The 18,509-nt window shown below is 44.3% G+C and overlaps 1 protein-coding gene across 1 annotated transcript in view; it reads left to right on the top strand.

Annotated features, from left to right (window-relative positions):
• gldc (glycine dehydrogenase (decarboxylating)) overlaps positions 1 to 18,509 on the top strand; it is a 195,755-nt gene that overhangs the window by 34,689 nt on the left and 142,557 nt on the right. Inside the window, exons 4-5 of the mRNA XM_048527590.2 lie at positions 9,315 to 9,479; positions 10,393 to 10,470. Of these exons, the coding sequence (XP_048383547.1) occupies positions 9,315 to 9,479; positions 10,393 to 10,470 (243 nt within the window). The remainder of the gene's footprint in view (positions 1 to 9,314; positions 9,480 to 10,392; positions 10,471 to 18,509) is intronic.

The following is an 18,509-nucleotide window of genomic DNA, read 5'->3' as shown; positions in this document are numbered from 1 at the left end:
TGAGGGGGATCCTCCGGGGGTGGTTGTGGCGGGGGCAGGGTGTGAGGCATGTGTTGCAGGAGACGCGGTCAAGGGTATTCTCAACCACTGTGAGGGGAAAGTTGCAGTCCTTGAAGAACTGGGACATCTGGAATGTGCAGGAGTGGAATGCCTCATCCTGGGAGCAGATGAGGCAGAGGAATTGGGAATAAGGGATGGAATTTTTGCAGGAGGGTGGGTGGGAGGAGGTGTATTCTAGGTAGCTGTGGGAGTCAGTGGGCTTGAAATGGACATCAGTTTCTAGCTGATTACCTGAGATGGAGACTGTGAGGCCCAGGAAGGTGAGGGATGTGTTGGAGATGGCCCAGGTGAACTTGACGTTGGGGTGGAAGGCGTTGGTAAAGTGGATGAACTGTTCGAGCTCCTCTGGGGAGCAAGAGGTGGCGCCGATACAGTCATCAATGTAACGGAGGAAGAGGTGCGGTTTGGGGCCTGTGTAGGTGCGGAAGAGGGACTGTTCCACGTAACCTACAAAGAGGCAGGCATAGCTTGGGCCCATGCGGGTACCCATGGCCACCCCCTTTGTCTGTACCTCCCAGTCGCGAACTATTTCAACTCCCCCACCCATTCCTCAGACAATATGAAAACCAGCCCAGTTCTTCCCCTCCCCCGACTGCATCCCAAAACCAGCCCAGCCTGTCTCTGCTTCCCTAACCTGTTCTTCATCTCACCCATCCCTTCCTCCCACCTCAAGCTGCACCTCCATTTCCTACCACGTCATCCTGCCTCCTTGACCTGTCCATCTTCCCTGGACTGACCTATCCCCTCCCTACTTCCTCACCTAAACTCTCCTCTCTGCCTACCTTCTTTTCTCTCCATCTTCGGTCTGCCTCCCCCTCACTCCCTATTTATTCCAGTTCCCACTCCCCATCCCCCTCTCTGATGAAGGGTCTAGGCCCGAAACGTCAGCTTTTGTGCTCATGAGATGCTGCTTGGCTTGCTGTGTTCATCCAGCTCCAGACTTTATCTTGGATTCTCCAGCATCAGCAGTTCCCATTGTCACTGATACAATCCTTTCCACAGCCCTTGGTTTATGTTATAGTTTGTTTCCTGTTTGTCCACTGTCAAAAATACAGGAAAATAAAAAGGTAGCTCATTTACACTAGCCTTTCAAATAAATGATGCGGTCATGAGATTCAGATGTGTTACAAATTTGTGCATGTCCCAGTTCTCAGCTGTGTGGATTTGTTAGCTGAACAACCTAAACTAATTATCACGTTAACAGAAGATATGGTGATTTGATTACATGAACACTGTCTAATTTGCATAGGTATTTTTGGGTTGACCTGTTTTGTTAGCAAGTTGACCTCAAAGCAGTATCCTGTTGTGTGTAGCCTAGTATAGGAAGATCTATTTTACGCCACCTGATACTTAATTAATGGCCTGTTCGTTGCACATGCGGTACCTCAACTGTGTCAAAGTTGTGTTCTGGAATCTCTTGTCGTAATAGTCACTTCCTTTGAATTATTTAAGTTTATATTACTGCACTTTCACAGAATGAAGTGCCTAGGAAACCGAGACTGTCCTTTTAAGAAGGCGAATCTGTTTGAGTAAAATTTAATACCATTGTGCGAGAGCAACAAGAAATGTGAAAAGGAAGCAGATTTGTAGAAAATAAATTTTCTATTTCCTATTTGCTGTCATCCAGCACTAAATGATGACCACCATCATGTTTAGTAATTTGTTTGCTTTGTTTACTTGTGCCTGCAAGTGCATGGATGTTTACAGTGCATTGTTACGGCAAGATAAGGTTATAAATAACCGTCATTCCGTTTCTTTCTGTGTGCTGAGCTAACAAAATAAATAGTGAAGGTGGATGAAGAACTACTTGAGCTCAGGGGATATTCTTAATGGCACAATCCCACTGTTGAAAGATGTGCAGGTTAGGTGGAATGGCAATGCTAAATTGCCCGTAGTGTCTGGGGATGTGCAGGCTAAGTGGATTAGCCATGTCAAATACAGGGTTACAGGGATAGGGTAGGGGGATTGGTCTGGGTGGGATGCTCTTCGGCAGCTTAGTGTGGACTTGATGGGTCGAATGGCATGCTTTCATACTGAGGAATTTTATGATTCTAGAATATTAGCATTTCGGATACGCATTTGCTTGTGTCCTGAATACAGTGAAATAGTTTTTGATGAGAGCAACACTCCGATCACTCATTGATGTGTTTATCCTGTGCTCTGTTACAATACAGTTGCTTCATAGAATCTCTGCAGTGTGGAAACAGGCCCTTTGGCCCAACATGTCCACACTGACCCTCAGCATCCCACCCAGACCCATTCCCCTGTAACCAGCCTTATCTACACATTCCTGTACACTATGGGGTAATTTAACATGGCCAATCCACCAAGCATGAACATTTTGGACGGTGGGAGGAAGCTGGAGCACCCAGAGGAAACCCACGCAGACATGGGAAGAATGTGCAAACACCACATGGACAATTGCCCGAGGGTGAAATTGAACCCGGCTCCCTGGCACTGTGAGGCAGCAGTGCTAACCACTGAGCCACTGTGCTGCCCTTTGAGTTTCTTTTTTTAAAAACGCTGATCAAAACTGCAAAACCTGAAACACCAGCTCCTAAAATGTCTTAACATTTGCATAACTGCAAAACTTCAAAAACCATTAAAATGTAGTCAGGCTGACTTGAAGAACTCATCAGAGACATGCACACTGGAAGACTATGAATGATCGTTTCCCTCAACTCATTAGGAAACATCAAGGGTACAAATTGTGATATATATTATCATGCAAAACTCTAGCTGCCATAAATAAAATGCACCTAGGTGTTAGGGGTGACCTTGTGATTGTTTCCATTGTTGCGGTCGATCCTGTGGTGGTTGGGATGGAGGTGGTCTGTGAACAGGCCCAGGCTTTTATGTGTACATTGCCCTACTTTTATTGGGTGCCATCATCATAACCCCTGTAAACAGCCACCATTTCAGGCTCCAGTGAAAGACAGCAGTTACGTTTTACCAAAGCTTTTTGCTCTGGGGGAGATAAAAACTCAGAACAGAGGATTCTGGAAATCTGAAACAAAAACAGAAATTGCTGGAGAAACTTATTGTGTTTGGCAGCATATGCCAGAAAGGTCGCTGGACCTAAAACTTTGCCTTCTCTTTAAAGATGCTGCTGAGTTTTTACAGCAATTCTTGTTTCTACCTTATGTAAAGGACTTCAAAATGGAGTTAAATCAACTTGCTAGTATGTCCTGTGCTCTAGCCAAGCTGGGTTTCTCTGCTTCTGGTTGCTACACTGATGGGCAGAAATTAGATTGACCTTGCTGTCCATGCCTTTTGGTGGGCCCCTGCTGTCCTCGTCTGAGATGAGTGGACTTGATGGGGAATCTGGTTCCTTTTTTAGGGATGCAGTTAGCCGCTCTTCCCAAATTGGCACGCAGAAAGGGCCCTTTCTCCATTTGGTTAATATGGAATCATTTGATGGGTTGGGTATTTGCATGGTGTAGAACATGGAAATGGGCATGTACTGACCTTGTGTGAAAGTGTTGAAAAACTCCGGTCTTTGCATTATTTGCCATGACCTGATCCCCAGTAGCCCACTCTTTGGTCCTGCTTGGAGTATGCAATAATTTGTTTGGCTGAAGACTCCTTCCAATGTTGCTCGATGCCCTGTTATGTGGCGGTTATAACAAGTCTGATAAATCCTGAGTAAATTTGTGTTTAGTTGCGTCCTGGACCTATTAAGGTTTGTATTAACATTTGTGCGAGGGTGCACTTGAGTCTACTTGTGACCAACTAGTGAGGGGATTACTCTGTACCTTGGGTCTTCTGCCCTCATACATTCGTGAAGATTGGAGGCAGTATGTCTCCCATCACCAGGATTGTCCCTGAAACTGTTAATGCACAGCCGTTTTGATGTCCCTGCTCCACTATCCCAGTTGATTGGGGATTGTATGACACAGGCCACTTATCTGTTGTTCCTGCCAGCTGCAATGTGGCCTGCATCGCTTACCCAGGGAAGTGACTTGCCTGACCTAATTCTGCTGTATCAGGTAGCCCCACTGCCCTTACCAGAGTTCTAGTAGTCCATGAGCTTGTAGCTCCTTAACATGGAAAGGCTTCTTCCTATTTAATGAAGCCTTCCACTAGTGCTAGCCAATGCATACTACCCCTCTTACTGGTCAGCAAGAGTTCAACAAAGTCAATCTGAATCAACCACCATGGACCTTCCATCCTCCTGCTAACTCCAAATTTGACCTTCCTGTTCTCTTGATCAGCGTAGTTTTGTCAGGTACACTAAGTATCGCCTGAAATGGCCTTCCTTTTCTGGTCTCATTCCTAGCTAAACGCATTTGCAGGTTCCTTTTACTTCCTGGGTGCCCCCCCCAACAGAATACATGTAGTTCGGCTGTAATGTGATAGTTACATTCTTATATGACCTTGTGCTAAAGAAAATCACGTTGTAGGGAAATTGCTATACTTCAAGCAGCAGAAAGTTCACGTTATCCAAACAATATCCACTATTCATCAATTGTGTTGCAGCCAATTCATGTTAACGAAACAAATGTTATAGAAACTACCTGTAATTGTTAGTGAGCATACAATAATATTAGCTGGTTCATTTTCTAAACCCACACATGCTAGTTGGCAAAGGAGTAACACAACTATTTGAATAGTATAAACGAATCCTAATACCAGCAGTGCGCTTTTACATACCACCTTTAACATAGGCCAGTGTTCCAAGACTGTTGAGAGGGCTGCAATCAGTCAAAAGATTTGGGATTTAGCCAAACAATGGGACGTTAAATTGTGGTGACTAATAGTTTGGTCAAAGTGTCTGGTTCTGAGGAGCACGCTGAAAAGAGGAGAGAAAAGAGAAGTTTAGAGTGGGAATCCTAGAGCTTAGGATTCAAATGGCAGAATGACAATTGCCAATAAAGCAGTGAAGGGAATGAGGACATGCAAATGACCAGAGGTGGAAGAATATAGAAGTTTGAGTGATTGATAGACTAGAGGAAGACGCCTCAAAGATGAAGAGTAATGAATATGTAGAGAAGTTTGAACATGCTTTTCACTGCCGTTTGATTATTTGGAAAAGCAGTTTGATTAGAAATAGTCAGCATGGCTTTGAGAGGGGCAGGCTATGCCTCACAAGCCTTATTGAATTCTTTGAGGATGTGACAAAACACATCGATGAAGGCAGAGCAGTGGATGTGGTGTATATGGACTTTAGCAAGGCATTTGATAAGGTTCCACATGGTAGACTCATTCAGAAAGTAAGGAGGCATGGGATTTAGGGAAATTTGGCTGGCTGGATACAAAACTGGCTGCCCAATAGAAGGGGGTGGTAGTTGATGGAAAGTATACAGCCTGGAGCTCGGCGATCTTTATAACTGACTTGGACGAGGAAGTGGAAGGGTGCAGTAGTAAGTTTGCCAATGACATGAAGGTTGGTGGCGTTGTGGATAGTGTGGAGGGCTGCTGTAGGTTGCAACGGGACATTGACAGGATGAGGACCTGGGCATAAAAGTGGCAGATGGAATTCAACCCAGAAAAGTGTGAAGTAATTAATTTTGCAAGGTCGAATTTGAATATAGAATACAAGGTAAATGGTAGGATGCTTGGCAGTGTGGAGGAACAGCGGGATCTTGGGGTCCACGTCCATAGACCCCTCAAAGTCTCTACCCAAGTTGATAAGGTTGGAAAAAAGGTGTATGGCGTGTTGACTTTCATTGGCTGGGGAATTGAGTTGAAGGGCTGTGAGGTTATGCTGTAGCTCTATAAAACTCTGGTTAGACCAAACTTGGAATATTGTGTTCAGTTCTGGTTTCCTCGTTTTGAGAAGGATGTGGAAGCTTTAGAGAGGGTGCAGAGGAGATTTACCAGGAAGCTGTCTGGACTGAAGGGCTGGTCTTAGGAGGAAAGATTGAAGGAGCTATGGTTTTTTTTTATAGGAGCGAAGAATGAGAGATGACTTGATAGAGGTGTACAAGATGATGAGGCATAGGTGGAGTGGATAGTCAGATTTTTTTTTTACCAGGGCGGAATTGACCATCATGAGGGGACATAATTTTAAGGTGATTTGAGGAAGGTGTGAGGGAGATGTCAGAGGTAGGTTCTTCAGACAGAGTTGCGGGCATGTGGAATGCGCTGTCAGTAGTGGTAGTGGATACATTAGGGGCATGTAAGTGACTCTTGGGTAGGCACATGGTGGATTGTAAAATGTAGGGTATGCAGAGTAGTTTGATCTTAAAGTAGGATAATAGGTTGGCGCAACATTGTGGGCCGAAGGGGCTATACTGTGTATGTTCTAATACACGGTTCTATATTCTATATTCAATGTCCTGCACTTGATCTTTTCATTGGGAACTGTCGACGTGACATTAGTCGCTTCAATTTCACTGCCCCTCTGAATAAATCCAACCTATCTCCCTCCGAACTGACTGCACTCTGCACTCACATCTAACCCTGACTTTGTCATCAAGCCTGCCGATAAGGGTCGTGCTGTTGTCTAGCATTTACCTTGCAGAGGCTGAGCACCAGCTCTCAGATACCTCCTCCTACCTTCCCTTGGACCATGACCCACCATGGCACATCAGGCCATTGTATCCACTACGGTTATGGGTCTCATTTCATCCGGTGATCACTCCCATCCGCTTCCAAGCTGATAGTCTCCCAACTCCGCGCGGCTAATTTCTACCCCCTGCTAAAAATCCACAAACAGGACTGTCTGGGTAGACCCTTTGTTTCCACCTACTCATGCCCCACAGAACTCATCTTTTCCTACCTTGACTCAGCCTTCTCCCCCCTTGTCTGGTCTCCATGTACATCCATGATTCACCTGACGCCTTATGCCAGTTTCAAAGCTTCCAGTTTACTGGCTCTAGCCACCTCTTTACCATGGATGTGGAATCCCTTCACGCATCCATTCCCCACCAGGAGGGTCTTGGGGCTCTCTGCTTCTTCCTGGAGCAAAGACCTGAACCATCCACACCCACCACCACCTTGCTCCGCTTGGCTGAGCTTGTCCTCAGCCTCAACTCCTTTCATTTTCTTCAGGTAAGAGGGGTTGCCATGGGTACCCGTATGTGCCCTAGTTATGCCTGCCTGTCTCTTTGTGGGGTACGTAGAATATTCCTTGTTCCAGCCCTATTCTGACCCTCACCCACTGCTCTTTCTCCGATACATCAATGATATCATCGGTGCTGCTTCCATCTCTCGTCTGGAATCGGGAAAACTTCATCAAGTTCGCCTCCGATTTCCACCCTGCCCTTACTTTCCCCTGGTCTATCTCTGACTCCTCCCCTCCCTTCCTCGATATTTCTGTTTCCATTTCTGGGGATAGACTGGCCACTAACATCCATTACATACCCACTGACCCCCACAGCTCTCTGGACTATACATCCTCACACCCCACTTCATGTAAGGATTCCACCCCATTCTCTCAGTTCCTCCATATGTTCAGATGAGGCCGACTTTGACAAGGGAGTCTCCACATAGCCAGCCACCACACACCCCCTGTTGTTAGTCAGTAGTAACCCCCATTAATTACTCACTCTCCCTAGATGACAGCAACTCTTCTGTCTGCCCAACTGTCTGTCTCTCTGTTTAGGCTCTATCCTACCATTTACTCCCTATCCCACCTACTTCCCTATCTTCTGCATATAACTGACGGTTTCCTAGCCACCAGAGATAATGGGAACTGCAGATGCTGGAGAATCCAAGATAACAAAGTGTGAAGCTCGATGAACACAGCAGGCCAAGCAGCATCTCAGGAGCACAGAAGCTGACGTTTCGGGCCTAGACCCTTCATCGGTCTAGGCCCGAAACGTCAGCTTCTGTGCTCCTGAGATGCTGCTTGGCCTGCTGTGTTCATCCAGCTTCACACTTAGTGGCTGGGAAACCAAGATAACAATCAGTTCTAAGTAATGGTCACCAGACCTGAAATGTTAACTGTTTTCTTCTCTGCAGATGCTGCTTGACCTGCTGAGCTTTTCCAGTACCTTTGTTTTTGTTCCTGATTTACAGCATCCATAGTTCTTTTGGTTTTTGTTTTATGTTCTAATTTCAGTTATACATTCTGATTCTGAATCTTTACTTTGTGTTGGTTTTTGTTTTTGCACAATGACAAAATAGTCAGGGGTGGGATGTCGAGAGAGTCGGTGAATGGGACTGGGATTACTTGTGTTGCTGCTGAGGAAATTCTTCACGGACAGCTCAGTCAGGAGTGGATGTCTCAATTACTGCAGTGTCCTGTACCTGCCTCTGTTCCCCAGACTTTTTCCATGGGTCTGATGACACAGGCTCTTCTGTATTATGGGGAGAGGTTAAGGAGCGTGCAGCAATCCATACTAGGCTGACTACTGCCCAGTGTTGAGAGCGTTACAAGCAGGAGTAGTATTCTAGCAAGTCACTGGTCTTCCAGATCACATTTTGTTTGGCAGTGTGTCTTCTGTTCTATCTGTGCTGTGCACATGACTGTGAGATATGCACCTGAGCCATCAGGCCAATAGCTACTCTTTTTAGTTTTCTGGCTGAGGGGAGGTGGTGGTTTGCAGCTGGCACAACATTGTACAATGAAGCTATCAAGACTGCTGCCAGAATATCCAGGATTTACCTGGATATGGTGCCACTTATGTTCACACACACCCACTAGGCATTGAGAGGGTAATCACTTTCAGTTCAAGAATGAAGCATTGCTAACATGCAGTATCCACAAAACATGTGTGTTCAGTGGCCTCCTGCATCATGCTGAAGCCTGCAGTGCTCTGCGCTATCACTGCTTACTTGCCCCTGGCACAAATAAATGAAATGAAGCCAAGCCTCCAAGAATAGAAGATAACAAAGTGTGAAGCTGGATGAACACAGCAGGCCAAGCAGCATCTCAGGAGCACAAAAGCTGACGTTTCGGGCCTAGACCATTTTAACCTCCAAGAATAGACCCCCTTTACCAAGCAGTGGATGGCAAAGTAGGATAACAAGAGAAATGAAATTAGAATTGAGTGAATGGTCCTTGGATCAATTTTACAGCTCCTGAGACAAGTGAGATTATCTCAAAGTTTTTTTTTGTTTGTCATCTGTTTCCCTCAATCAAGAATATTTCGAGAGTAAATCAATGGCAGTAAAATTTGCTCCGATACATTATTTGGTCCTATTTTGGTGAACAACAAGAACTGTGTTCAGCAACCAAACAATGCATGAGTCAGAGGGGCAGGAATTTGCCACTTAGAAAATAACTTACATTTGCAGTGGAAACATTGGAGGAGTCATCTAGTTGTCAGAGCCCAAACTAGCCCTTCTCTGCATCTTCATTTCAGGGTTACACAGTATACCCCATATCAGCCTGAAGTTTCCCAGGGCAGGTTGGAAAGTTTGCTCAACTATCAGACAATGGTGTGTGACCTCACTGGCATGGATGTGGCCAACGCCTCTTTACTGGATGAAGGAACTGCTGCCGCTGAGGCAATGCAACTGTGCCACAGGTGAGAGTTGGTTGATTTTTTGTTATGATTTCCCCAATTTAAAGTGTTAACGGTGCTGCATAATATCTTTTAAGATTAGTCAATCTCTTACAGCAATTCAAATGGCTTCAAAGGGAAGTTCACCTGTGAACCGTTAAGCCTGTGAAAAATGTAATTTTAGCTTGTTTTGTGAAGGCACCCTGTATCCACTGCAATCAATTTTACATACCTCTACCTTCATTGCTTTAAATTTTGATCTGTGGCTTTTTATTTGAGGCAGAACTGTAGAGGGTGTGGGAGGTTAGGATTGGGAAGGGGAGGCATGACAGGGAGGATCTATAGGGGTCCATAGAGTGTTGCCAGGATTTGTAAAGGAGGGGCTGAACATGGGTTTGAATGGGAATTGGGAACTTTTGTAGCTAGAATTTGAAAAGGGAAAGATGTTGCAGCAGGTGAGGTCAAATGTTGGGAATTGGGATTAGAGCTGATCCTGCTTTGCAGCTTTAGTGTTAGCAGTAGCCTACTTTACGATTTGACCAGTAGGAGTAAAAAAAAATGAGCTGAAAGTCAGGCGCAATAATCCAGTTGGTAAAAAATAGAGTGCCTCATACTGAAATGGAAATTGGGCAAGAGACATTTGAGGACTGCACTTAAAGAGGAGGCTAAAAAGCTTGCATGTGTGACAGGAGGGCATAGTTTGGTCCATTATAAATCTGTAATGGTGCTATCATGTCAGCCCACAAACTGCTCGACTCATTCAATGTACGCAAGTTAGCCTGTGTTGGCCTAAGGTTAAAGCAGTGAATTACACTCCATCAAAGCCAAATGCCTCAGTTTCTATTTTTGAGCATGTTTCATAGTCGAAACAAAATATTATCAAATTAAAAATTGCTGTCTTTTAGTAATCATAACTATTTTCATTTTTTTTGCTTAGACACAATAAGCGAAGAAAGTTCTTTGTGGATGCTCGTTGTCATCCTCAGACAATAGCTGTTGTGCAGACAAGAGCAAAGTACGTAAATCTTTAAATTCTGTATTTTATGCAAGTTATCCTCTTCCTTTCCCTCAAAGAACCTTTACCAGATTAATTGAAATTTTTGTAAATGTAGATTGGCATTAATCTAAAACCCAGTGAACCTAGATAAAATCAATTTTTTCTTCTGTAAACAAATGTCACTTTGAAAAGCTAGTCTTGTATTGTAATTTTGCATTTGACAACAAACTAAGGAAATCCAAATGAGAAATAGGATCTGACGGGAAGCAACTGCTTCATATGTGGACTCCCACTTGTGCATTATCATTATGGGGCAGCCTTATTTAAACTCAATTTGTTTAGAAGTAGCAGTATGCTTACCCAGCAACAACCCACCGAGCAATATCCGGTCACTGGAACTTGTCTGCTGATTAAGGTATATGGACTTCCAAAGGACAAGTGTTTGGATTGTTTGAATCCCAGTTCACATGAATGGAATTACCTTCTATCTCTCCTGCCAAAAGGGATAAGACATAAATTTTTTAAACTTGTCCCCTGTCTCTCTCTTCTCACCCTTTTTTGATATTCCCAGTGAACCATTCCTGCACCCCTTCCAGTCCAATTATTTGTAAATCTGCTCCTGAATATCTCAGCTCTCTCTGTAACACATCGGCAGTTTCCTGCGTTTAAAAACTCCAATTTGAATACATGACCTGTTTCCATACCTTTCCTCCTTTTTGAAATGATCCATTTTATCTCATTTCTTTAACACACACTCTCTTAATTCAATGAAGTTCTCAGAGTCAAGTGGTTGGTTCCTTATTTGCTGAGTTTACAGTGATTAGTTTACTGCTTAGACTGTAGAGGGGGCATTTCTCTGAACTGTGCAGCATTGTTTGTGTTACCCCAGGAGTGCATTAGGGGCTTGTAATGAGGTCCCAGCAGTGGATGTTGGCTGTGCAGGTGCCCTGGCTGGTCCTGACCCTGCTTACCAAAGGCCACTCTCACTGGAGATTCAAAGCCTGCCTTTCAACAGATGGGATTTGTCACTAAGACCTTGTTAGTGACTTCCCATTTTATCATTGCTCAAACCAAAGAATGTCTGGTAGATTCTGCTCAGGAAAGCTCATCATGGGGTGTTGAAATGGTGGGCAGTCAGTCGGGAGAGCAGATCATCATGGAGTAGGTAAGTGAATTGCAGCATGGGATTGTTCAAAACCAGTTTGTGTTGATGGCATTTGTAATAACAGAAAATCAGGGAAGCGTTGCTGAGTACTTTTCCTGACCAAACTTTGACTTTACACCTGGAGTGATGATCATTTTCACAAGTTTTACTCAATTTGCTAGATCCTTGTCTACACATTTAGCCTAACTATAGTCCTTGTAACAGTCTTGCATCTGCTTCACAACTTAATGCTTATAAAAGCAGAAATTACTAGAGAAACTTAGCAGGCCTGGCAGCATCTGTGGAGACCAAACAGAAATAACTCTGCAGGTCCAGTGACCCTTCTTCAGCACTCATTGCAGCTCGGAAAGGTTAGCATATATATATTGAAGATGGGTTGGTTGGGGGTATGAGGCGGTGTAGAGGAGCAGAAGGGGCTGTAAAGGAGTAAACAGTAGCTGGAAATGGAGCCCACAGAGAACAGCAATTAGACAGACAAAGATAAATAATGGTGAAGCAGGGAGAAAGAAATTTGGATAACAGGAAGCAATAGTGGGGTTGGCTGTGATGAAAGCAGCCCGTGTGATGGTAGGGTCAGGGTTGTGGGGGTAGGTATAGGGTATAAAAAGAGGTTTTCAGGCTATAAAATTATTGAATTACATATTGAGCCCAGAATGCTGCAGGGTCTCTAAGCAGGAATTAGGATGCTGTTCTTCCAGCTTGTATTGAGGCTCATGAGAGCACTGCAGCAGTCCTGAGACACAAATGTTGGCCAGGGAACAATGTGGTGTGTGAAGTGGCAGGAAAATAGAAGCTCACAGTCGTTTTTACAGACAAGACAGAGTTATTCTGCAAAACACTCAGCCAACCTGCATTTTATCTCCCCAAGGTAGAGGAGGCCAAGTTGTGAGCAGCAAATGCATAAGAGTTGATTTGAGTGAAGTGCAGGTAAGTTGCTGCTTCAACTGGAAGTGGTGTCTGAGCCTTGGATAGTGAGAAGGGAAGAAGTAAGCAGGCAAGTTTTACACCTCCTGCAATCGCAGGGAAAGGTGCCGTAGATGAGGGAAATACTGAGAATGGAGGAGTAGAAGCCCAGGTGTCCTGGAGGGAACAGTCCTTACAGAATGTTGATAGGGGAGGGGTATATGTGCCAGGTGATGGCATCCAGCTGGAGGTGGTAGAAATGGTGGCTAATGATCCTCTGGATATGGATTCTGGTAGGGTGATAAGTGAGGACCAGCAAGACCTCAGCAGTGTTCTGAAGGCAGAAGTGCAGGAAATGGACTGGACATGGCTGTTTGTGATTCTGATTTCCAACATCTGTAGTTCTCTTGTTTTAACTTGTGAAGTCATAACGTCATACAGCATGGAAACATGCCCTTTGGCCCATCGTGTCCATATCTGTTATCTTTTTTGCCTTCAGTAAATTTGGCAACCATGTTTTTTCAATTCTTTTACATGAGTGAACAATTAATTTTACAGCACGATTCACTGTGACACACAATTAGGTCTTTTCCATCGTAAAAAGATCCACATATGACAACTTTTCACTTCTTACTAGCCAGTCAATCTCTATTTATGCTAATATGCAATTCTTACGTGAGCTTTTTTTCTGCAAAGTCCTTTGATCAGGAACCTTCAAGAATATCTTATTAAAATCTAAGGACAATGCATCCTCTGGTTCCCCTTTGTCCACAGTACATGTAACATCCTCTGAACTCCAGTAAATGGATTAAGTGCAATTTCTCTTTCACAAAACCATGTTGACTCTGCCTGATTACCTTCAAGTTATCATCGTGCTGTTGGGTAAGTTCTTTAATAATAGCTTCTAACATTTCCTTTGTGATAAGCTAATTGGCTTGTAGTTTCCTAGTTACTGTCTCCCTCCCCTTTTGATTAAAGAAGTTATGTTCGTATATAATAAGAACTTTGAGTCTAAGAAGGATAACTAACACCAATGCATTATCTAGACCACTAACCTCTTCTTGTAACACCTTCAGAATGAAATCCACCAGGGACCAGGCACTTGTCAACCTGCAACTCTAAGATGATTGTGTTTTTCCCTGCATTCTTCTTTCCCTTTGTTTTCCTCCTGGATAGCTCTTCCTAGAATGTAGTTATCACAGGTTACAAACGAATATGAGGACCGCCGCAAAATACCTGTTAATTTATTTACCATCTCATTATTTTCTGTAATAATTCTCCAGACTCTCTTTCTTTCAGACTAATGCTTACTTTATTACCCCTTTCCTTTATGGATATTTTTGTAGAATCTCTCACTATTTAGTTCTATATTTCTGACTAACATTTTATCTTTGACTTTTTTAGTATTCTTTTCTGTTTTTGATATTATATCCAATCTTTTGACTTGCAAGAATTAGAATTAAGTTATTATTGCACTGTTCTGTCTTTGCACAATAATATGCTCTTCCTTTGGTTTTAATAGTATGATGATCTTAGCTGATAACCAAACTATCAGTTATAAATCAAATTCAAAGAATTTTAATAGTGTAAGCCTCATTAATCAGGAAAAAAAACATTTTATACATTCAAAAGAAACCAGACAGAACCTGAAACGCACACCCAGTACAGTACCCAAAATACCAGAGTCCTATGTAACTGACACCCTGATAATAAGCCTGTATAAATGCACCCAGCTTTAATCTCTTCAGGGTTTTATCCCAACACTTATGCTTTTGAACTGCCACAGACTCATTAAGGTGATCTCATTCATTATATACCCTTCCATTCTCAGAAACACAGGTCTACACAGCCATGCAATACCTATGACTACTTCAAACTCAAAATGTAAATGAAAAGTCTTTCTCTGTAGACTGTCGTGTGTTCCCTAAGCTTAAATAAGCCAGGTTCCAGAAGTCTGTAACAAATCTCATTATTTACCTTGTTTGGTCACAAATCAATCTAAGATAACAGCATTGCAAAAAAAATCCATTCACTCAAAAGCCTCACCTCAAGAACTATTTTAAAAGTAGTTCTTAATTCAGACACATTGAGAACCATCGGGTTACAATTTCACACAATTTACATCACATCAGGTTTAACATCTCTAGTTAACCATGGAAGATTATTCGAGCTCTTGGAATGTTTCTTAGTTGTTGTGATATTATAACATACGTTCCATTTTTGTTCAGTCCTGAGCCAAAGCCAACCTTATTTTACTTTTTGGCGACATCGTATTTTTCACACCATTGCTAGAAGACAGCTTTATACCAGCTTCAAGATTAACTCTACCCTGTTCAGTAAACCCGCTTTTCATTATAGTGGAGATGGTTTGATTGAAGCCAGTGTTCTCTGAATGTTAAACTAGATATAGAGTAAGATGAAGCACATAAAGTGTGCATTTGACGAGTCAATAATACAAGCGGTCCCAGAGAATAAGTCAAAAAGGACAGAAGGGCAGAGAGAATAGGAGGGGAAAAAAAACACAGCTGACACAAAAAGAAATCCAAATTTCAGTAAAAGGGTACTCCAAGGTTAGAGGAGTCCGATTAGGGACCAAAGTGAAATCTATGTATGAAAACAGAGGGCATGGCTTAGCGATAAAATAAGCACACTGTATATGTGCTGACCAGAGAAAAAGATTCTGTCAAAGTATCAATAAAGTAGGAAGTAGTTGAAATATTGGATTGACAAGAAATTGATTTAAAGAGGAGGAATTGGAAAGGCTGGCTGAATTCAAAGTTGATTACTTCCTAAGAAAGAATGGGATGCCTCTGATGATGCTGACGGAAGTAAGGGTAAAAATTGCAGAGGTACTGCCCATAATTTCCCACCCACAGCCTCCAACCTCATGGTTCCCCAATCCTGCACCATCCGCTTCTATCTCCTTCCCAAAATCCATAAATCTAAGTGCCCTGGTCGACCCATCGTCTACGCCTGCTCCTGCCCCACGAAACTTATCTCCACCTATCTGGACTCCATTTTCTCCTCCTTGGTCCAGGAACTCCCTACCTACGTCCGTGACACTACCCACACCCTCCACCTCCTCCAGAAATTCCAATTCCCCAATCCCCAACCCCTCATCTTTACCATGGACATCCAGTCCCTCGACACCTGCATTCCCCATACAGGTGGGCTAAAGGCCCTCCACCACACTTGTCCCGCAGGCCCAACCAGCCCCCCTCCACTGACACCCTCATCTGCTTAGCCGAACTCATCCTCACCCTCAACTTCTCTTTCATTTCCTCCCTCTTCCTGCAGACTAAGGCGGTGGCCATGGGTACCCACTTGGGCCCAAGCTATACCAGTTTCTTGGTAAGTTATGTGGAACAATCCCTCTTCTGTACCTACACTGGCACTAAACCCCACCTCTTTCTCCGTTACATTGACTGTATTGGGGCCGCCTTGTGCTCCCACAAGGTGCTCGAACAGTTCATCCACTTCACCAACACCTTCCACCCCAACCTTAAGTTCACCTGGACCATCTCTAATACCTCCCTCTCCTTCCTGGACCTCTGTCTCCATCTCCAACAACCATCTGGAAACTGATCCATTTCAAGCCCACTGACTCCCACAGCTACCTGGAATATTCCTCCTCCCACCCACCTTCCTGCAAAAATGCCATCCCTATTACCAATTCCTTCACCTCTGCCACATCTGTTCCCAGGATGAGGCATTCCAGTCCTGTACATCTAGATGTCCTTGCTTTCAAGGACCGCAACATGCCCCCCTCAGTGGTCGAGAACGTTCTCGACTGTGTCTCCCGCATTTCCTCATGCTTCACACCCCTACTCTGCAATAAAAACCAAAACAGCATCCCCCTCGTCCACACGTACCACCCCACCAACCTCCGGATCCAATGCATCATCCTCTGACAGTTCCGCCATCTGCAATCCGCCCCCATCACCAAAGGCATTTTTTTCCCCCCCACCCGTATCTAGCTTCCGGTGGGATCACTGTCTCCGTGACTCCCTTGTCCGCTCCACATTCCCCTCCAAACCCATCACACCTGCACATTTCCCTGCAACAGCAGGAAGTGCTGCACCTGCCCCTCCACCTCCCCCCTCGTCCCTATCCCAGGCCCCAAGAAGACTTGCCACATCAAGCAGATGTTCACCTGCACATGTGCTAATGTGGTATACTGCATCCACTGTTCCCATTGTGGCCTTCTCCACATCAGGGAAACCAAGCGGAGGCTTGGGGACTGCTTCGCAGAACACCTACGCTCGGTTCGCACTAAGCAACTGCACCTCCCAGTCGCGAATCGTTTCAACTCCCCAGACGACATGTCCATCCTGGGCCTTCTGCAGTGCCACAACGATGCTACCCGAAGGTTGCAAGAACAGCACCTCATTCCACTTGGGAACTCTGCTGCCCAATGGTATCAATGTGGACACAAGCTTCAAAATCTCCCTGCCCCCTATGGCATGCCAACACCAGCGCAGCTTGTCCCCGCCTACCTAACCTGTTCTTCCTCCCACCTATCCCCTCCTCACACCTCAAGCCCCACCCCCATCTCCTATCTACTATCCTCATCCCACCACCTTGACCTGTCCGTCCTCCCTACCTCCCCACCTACACTCAACTTTACTGGCTCCAACCCTGCCTCCTTCACTGGTCTGTCTCCTCTCCACCTAACTTCTCTGCTATCCATCTTGTATCCACTTCCCCCTCTCTCCCTATTTACTTCAGAACCCCCTTCCCCTCCCCCATTTCTGAAGAAGGGCCTAGGCCCAAAACGTCAAGCTTTCCTGCTCCCCTAATGCTGCTTGGCCGCTGTGTTCATCCAGCTTTACACCTTGTTATCTCATCTTCTAATCCTCCTTAGGTACAGAGGTTGTGCTAGAAGACTGGAGAATTGCAAGCCTTACACCCTTGCACGGAAGTCCATGCAAGGATAAGCCAAAAACCTCCAGGCCAGTGAATTTTTCTTGGTAGTGAAAACACTTTTAGAGACAATAACTGGGAGCAAAATTAACAGTGAGTTAGACAAGAGAAACCTGGGAGTGTATGTGTTTAAATTATTGAGGTAGGCAGGACTTTTGAGGTGGAGGTTAATATGCCACATGGGGTGATAGTATTTATAAATAGAAGTATAGAATACAAAAGCAAGGAAGTTATGATGAATGTTACTAAGCACTGATTCTGCCTTATCTGGAGTGTCCAATTGTGGGCACTAGATGTTGAGAAGAGTGTGATGGGTTTGGAGAAAGTACAAAACAGATTCTCACAGATGGTTGCGAAGATGAGGGCTTTTGACAGGGATTGAAAATACTGAGCTAACTTTCTTTGAGAAGAGAATTTTGAGAGGAGATTTGGTCAAGCTGTTTAAAATCATGGGGGCTGGACAGAAGAAGTAGTGCGAAACTATTCCAATGACGGAAGCGTCTAAAACTAAAAGACACTGCCTTAATGTACAAGAGGCAACAAAGACATGAACACCATTAGCACTTGCTGTGTAACATAGATTCTGCTTCAAACCCTTGTCTTAGAGCAAAATGGAGGCAGGCTCAGTCAAGACTTTCATAAAGAAATGAGATAAGCATCAGAAAAACAATTTGCTGGACTACAATAAAGGATGGGTGACCAAGACAAGCTGAGTTCCTCTTACAGAGATAATGGGAACCGCAGATGCTGGAGAATCTGAGATAACAAAGTGTGGAGCTGGATGAACACAGCAGGCCAAGCAGCAGCTCCTAAGATGCTACTTGGCCTGCTGTGTTCATCCAGCTCCACACTTTGTGCCAGCTTTCTGTAAGAGGAAACAAACTTGATGGATTGAACAGTCACCTGTTCTGTAAACATTCTGTTTTTCTAAGTCACCAGCTAATCTCAACAGTTGTAGCTGATCCCACATAGAAGTCCGTGTACTTGCTTCTCATATTTTGTCAAACTCCACTATCCTCAAGTCTCTGTGTGGTCTTGCTTCACATTCTCAGAGCAACTTCCTCTA

Source organism: Stegostoma tigrinum, chromosome 3 (assembly GCF_030684315.1).
Source record: "Stegostoma tigrinum isolate sSteTig4 chromosome 3, sSteTig4.hap1, whole genome shotgun sequence".
Lineage (NCBI taxonomy): Eukaryota > Metazoa > Chordata > Chondrichthyes > Orectolobiformes > Stegostomatidae > Stegostoma > Stegostoma tigrinum.
This window is presented reverse-complemented; position numbering and strand designations above follow the sequence as displayed.